Consider the following 5,876-nt stretch of genomic DNA (forward strand, 5'->3'; position numbering starts at 1 on the left):
GGATTTTGTTTTTGTTGTTTATTGTCATGAAGTAGGAGTGGGCAGAAAATTGAAGAACCGTATCAGATTCGGTTCGATATTTGATTCGGTTGTGCAATAACCTAAATTGGACGGTTTCATTTCGGTTGGGATGAATGAAAACCGAAACCGAACCAATAATAAAATTAACAAGCAAACCAAATGAAAGTCCCAAAACAGTAACAAAACAAACACAGGTTTCTTATCAAATTTCACAGCACGACATGGTCGCTCTATTTGGTAAAAAAATAGAAAAAAGAATAATGGGTCTCGAAAATTTTTTAGAGTATTTCTGTCGCTTACATTTTTTTCCATCGATTAATGTTAGTTGTAGGTGAATGATTGTTGCAAATCCATGTTAGCTTGTGATTGATTGAAAATGGCTTGTGATTTGTTATGCTGCCATGTGACAGATTGAAAATGGCTCTGAAATTTTTTTATTTGTTTAAGGTATTACTGCTGATTATTGAACAGAGATTCATGCTAGTTTTTGTTAAATTGAAGATGAGATTTTTTTTAGGAGATCTGCAAAACCTTCTCTACTATAGATTTGGCTTCTAGCATACCTGGTTGGCTGGAAATAATTGTTTATACAGTCATTGCTGCCTATATTAATCAGGAATATTGATTAGCAATGTACTGGGTTAGAGATTGGTATAATTTTGGAAAATTAGTTGTAGATGCAACCTGATTATGGTCTCAAATAGTGTGATCTGTCAATTTTGTTTGCTCTGGCCTAATAACCTTGAATATGAGCTATGCCACTATACAAAGTCTTGACCTAATCACACTTGTTAGCCAATGTCCAAAATTGCAGTGTCTTTAGATAAGTCCTTTCTTATTTGTTTGAGTTATAAATGAAAATTGCAGTGTCTTTGGGAAATCATGCTGAATGTTGAAATTATGGGCGAGGGGAGACCCCCAGAATTCAAGCCGGGAGCTCCCCGGTAAGGAAGCTTTCCAAATATAGGATTGTCGCCTGGCAGAGGGTTGCTATGCCTGGTTTTGTTTGGGAATATGGATGAAGATTTTGCATTGAGGCTTTTTGGATAGATCATTGGGCAAATCAAGCTCCATGTATCTATCTTCAGACTCTTGGATATTTATAAAGCAGGTGCATGCTCCATATGTTACTCAATGTATCACGATTATTTTTCTATTGCTTAATATATTTGCAGTCCTTGATGAAGTTGACAACTTATGGAGGGTATACAGAGGCTCAAGAGCTCAATCGCCATTCATTTTACACTTGGCTGGGCTATAGCATACCAACTAGTGATTAATAAAGAGAGGGTATGAAGGTCCTGTTGCTGGTGGTATTATCAATCAGAATTGTTATTTTACTTGGTCATACTTACCATGTATACTATTCGTAGGCTTTTTTCATTTTCATGCATTCGCATCATCTTCTTGTTAAGCTACAGATGGTTGATTTGTGTACTCATTTGTATCACTTGTAGCTCTTGAGGAATAAAATTTAAAATTATGTTGCATCTCTTGTACTAAATAGTAATTTTGTTGGCTTTATGTATGGGAAATGGTTTGTTGTCTTATTTCTTTGATGTGTATGGTGTTACACTGTCTAAAGTTCAGAAGTATTTCTATCACTTGTGTAAAAAACAACCTACTTTTTTCGTTCTTCTTATATTGAATAAAAGAGGGACACCAAGATTGAACGAAATTTGATTCAGACAGCATAGCAATTAGGCCAGCGCAAAACAGCTTCCTTCTGATTCTTTGATATTTGACTTAAATCTTTTGTTTGTTTCATTTATCAAAGTCATTTTGGAAAGTAACGGGGGTGATTTGATATTTTCATTGCATTCACATCCCTTGGCACCAAAACAAACATGCTGGTACTAACCAACAATTTTTTATTTTCAGTATACAAATTTTTTTTTTTCTAAATTAAGGGTATTAAGAAAAGGTATACTAGCACCAGAGGAGGTATTTGAGAATACACAAATATAATCTATCAAATTGAGAATACGCCAAATCTCCGGAGAGGTTTTTGATAAATCCTTTTTTTTCTTTTTCCTCCATTCACTATAGGTTCAATTTAGGGTGGTTGTTAAGTTATATCATTGTGTAACATAGATCAATTCAACAGTTGTTACCAGTAACACAAAAGTATAACGAACAAAAACTAATTGTGTTACTGGTAGTAACTATTAAATTGATGTATGTTACATAATTATGTAACTTAACAAGGTCTTCAATTTAGACACGGTTGACCAAACTGAAGGTTTAGGTTGGTAAACGCACTAGTGTTAATGTCAACAACCCAAGGGGCTTCATGGTCCTCTAGGCCGAAATAGCGTAATTATTAATTCTCCTCCACTGAAAGTCTTTATCATCTTGGGACAAATAATTACAAATTGACATTATAGCTGTGGAAATTTGGAGGTGTAACAACCGGAAAAATAAAAATCTTAAGAGACTTTAAATAAAAAAGATAACACCTTCAATTTGCTAAAAGTAATGGTATCATTTCTTGTATGGATAATGGATGATTATATTTTGTTTTTGGTTATCTGACGAAGGATATTAAGTTGTTCTTTATGTGTTCATAGGCAAGAGCATGAGCATATGCATGATTTGACATATGGTTCTTGCATTTTCTAATTAAGTGCTCTTTTTCCTTGCCTTCTTAGTTTGAAAGAAAGATGTGAAGCAAAGCAAACCCAGTGAAATGTACAGAGAAACAGAACCATCAGAGGAAAAACTAAATAACAGAACTACAATTGAACCAAACAAAATCAAATAAACGGACGCAACAGATGCCCTGAACCTAGTAATTACTCAAGAGTTGAGGAGTTGGAATGATTTGGTATTCATATCTTCACAAATCATATGCTTTAATGCAGAATCGACAGCTTTATATTATTTTATTCAAAAAACGATAAAGCAGGAAAACCACAATAATCCACCAACTTTTGATACTTGTAGGAATTTTTTTTAGTCAAATTAAGTTTCATGATAACACAAGTGGCTCGTCCACACACTTGCACTTGCTTGAATATTTGTGCCGACATTTTCGTATGTGATGGTACTTCTTAGCCAGTAGATATGTTGAAATACTACAAAACAGAGTATTTGATGAAGTTTTGCTACTTTCGTATCCCCTTTTTTTGTTGCATAACTAAATTCTTTATAAACACAAATTAGAAAGATACAAATAATACAGTAGCTTGAATTTATATGCTTTTATGATTATTTGATAATCTAGTGCTGATCATATGTGATGATAAACTTAGCTAGTAGTTTTATATTTGTTTTCGCAGTTTCCTTAGCGTTCACATTTTGATGAGTAAATTAAGGATTTCCAGATGAAGTACATAATTAGATGAATGCAAAGGAACTGAAGTTTGATTAATTGAAAACAAAAATAATAATGCAGGTAATTGCGAAAATGAGCAATGCAGAAGTAGTCCCTATAGTATTTCTAAATTTTCTCTTGGGGTTCCTTAGTATTCCTTAATATTTTTAAAAAATGACATGACGATCTTTGAGTTGACGAATCTTGGCCTGCTGCTTAGTACCCTTCCAACATATAAAGTACTAGATGTTTTACTGAGAAAATGACGAGATCATTTACCAAATTTCTTGCCCATATATACGTATGTATACGAGAAATGAGAATCAGTGATTATAAGACCTTGCAATGAGACAATAATACATCATCAAATCTAAAAATACACAAGAAATTCGGGACATATATATAACAAAAGACCTCTCATTGAGTCATACATATTGAGAATAAAATGTCAAAATGCATACAAAGAGCTTATACAAAAAATGAATTTACACATATTTAGAATAAACTGTCTTTGAACTTTCGATGGTCAAACAAAGGAAACAGACAGGATATAATACACGCCGTCATAGATGTAGCGACACGGTGAAGTAAATCACATGAAGATGGAAACGGAAACCCTTCACAACATAAAATTTGAATAGAGGGGGAAAAAAGGCTTCATTTCGAATGTTGCACAAAACTAGAATAACAGACAAAATATTGTGCTTCTATACTTGTCACAAAACTAGACCAAATTAGTTTCCTTTTTGGTTTGTGAAAACTTGATATTTTTGAAAATTCTATCCAATGCTTTCAAACAATATTTCCATAATATAGTTGTTCATAGCTAACCTTTGATGGTTTAAGCATTTGTTGTAGGCATGACGGGCTAATTAGATTATTATTTTTTTTATCCGATGAATGATATTCAGCTGTTCTTAATTATGTGTTAATAGGCAAGAGCATTTTCTTAAGCACTTTCGTTGCCTTCCAAGTTTCCAAAGAACAAACAGAGCACAAACAAATTTAACGGAACAGTAACGATGACAATAAATAATTGGCAAGGAAAGAAAGAAAAAAGTTTGCATGATTTCAAGGAATTATAAAATCTGAACACTTTCAACATGCAAGTGTTGCCCCTCTTAATGAAATTTCATCATAAAATGCTTGCAAGGAATTATAAAATTTTAGAGAACAAGCGAATTAAATTAAATTAGACCAAAAGACGCTCAATGACGCAAAATCTGCCCATAAAAGCCTGAACGAATCATGAAAAGTGCATTCCATATTGACAGTAAACCAAGTGACCCATTCTAAACAATTGAGATGAAATTGTGAAACAACCCACGAGATCAAATAAATAAAATAAGAATTAATTACCAGCTGGGACTTTCTTCTTCAAATTCGTAACTCCAAGTCATAAGAAGCCTATGAAATTAGTCGTAATCCACAGAGTATGACGACGACCCCGCCAACAGCTGAAAATAAAATTCTTATTCATCAATTTAAACTAACTTTATAACAAATATCTTATCGATATTTTATTTAAAAAGAAAAAGAAAATTTTGTAAAAATTTATCATGGGAGATAGAGAGTAATATGTACATACGTACCTTCTCAGCATGTAATTGTTGTATGGTCGTGTTAAGATCATTACCAGCCCAACGCCGTTGATTCGATGTCTCTCCATACCAGACGTTTACTCTTGGAGGCGTGATTGATTCTCCTGTAGTGAAAAAATTCATCTTGGGACAACCAATCACACACAACTCTTGCAAAGATGGGAATTCAAAGGTGTAATTGGCAGAGCAGAAACTTGTGAGGCTGTCTAAATCGCGCAGTTCCAACCTCTTCAATTTGCGGAAAACAATCTCTTCTTTTTCAACCCCGTCTTTGTCATTTATTACCACCTCTGTCATTGCTCTGCATCCATATATACTCACTTTGACGAGTCGCACTAGAGTTTTTGCTGTGGAGGATGTTACCAAGTGCATCAATCCCTTGCAACCGAAAGCTAAAAGTTTTGTTAGGTTCCGAAAAGATACCGATGATGATGGCAATAGAATTAACAGACTTTGACAATGATGTACTCCTAGAATTTCAAGATACTGAAAAATGGGGCCAAGTTTGGAGTCTTGTTTGCACAGCTGCTTCAGATGATAGTGCCAGCGCAGCTCTAATGCTTTTATCATTGCCAACTTCCCCACATGTTTCTCTAAGCATCCTTCCATCGAAAATAGCTCTTCGTGGGATGAAAAATTAAACAGAGTGAGTATTTCGATATTGTGAAATCTCTCCAGTACGTTCCAGATTGGAAAACAAGCTGAGTCATCTCCAATAATCTCTAGTTGTTTAAGACTGCCAAAAAGGTGTTGTGGGAAATCGGCCTGCAAAATCATCTTCACATCTTTTCCACTTAGTGATAGTTTCTTCAAGTTGGGTACGATCTGATCATCATCAATCATAATAACTAATGAGGTCAATGATGAGCTTTTTTTCATTTTTTAAAACAAAAATATAAAAGGTTTTTTAAAATTTTTAAAAAATAATTTTTTAAGAA

The 5,876-nt window shown here is 33.8% G+C and overlaps 1 protein-coding gene across 1 annotated transcript in view; it reads right to left on the minus strand.

The window, feature by feature from the left end:
• Positions 1–4,697: 4,697 nt before the first annotated feature.
• The window catches only part of LOC18040767 (disease resistance protein RPS5), a 10,240-nt gene continuing 9,061 nt past the window's right edge, over positions 4,698–5,876 (minus strand). The window contains exons 3-4 of the mRNA XM_024184861.1: positions 4,930–5,763; positions 4,698–4,794 (exon numbers count right to left, since the gene is read on the minus strand). Of these exons, the coding sequence (XP_024040629.1) occupies positions 4,753–4,794; positions 4,930–5,763 (876 nt within the window). The 3' untranslated portion in view covers positions 4,698–4,752. The remainder of the gene's footprint in view (positions 4,795–4,929; positions 5,764–5,876) is intronic.

Source organism: Citrus clementina, unplaced genomic scaffold (genome assembly GCF_000493195.1).
Source record: "Citrus clementina cultivar Clemenules unplaced genomic scaffold, Citrus_clementina_v1.0 scaffold_5, whole genome shotgun sequence".
Classification (NCBI taxonomy): domain Eukaryota; kingdom Viridiplantae; phylum Streptophyta; class Magnoliopsida; order Sapindales; family Rutaceae; genus Citrus; species Citrus x clementina.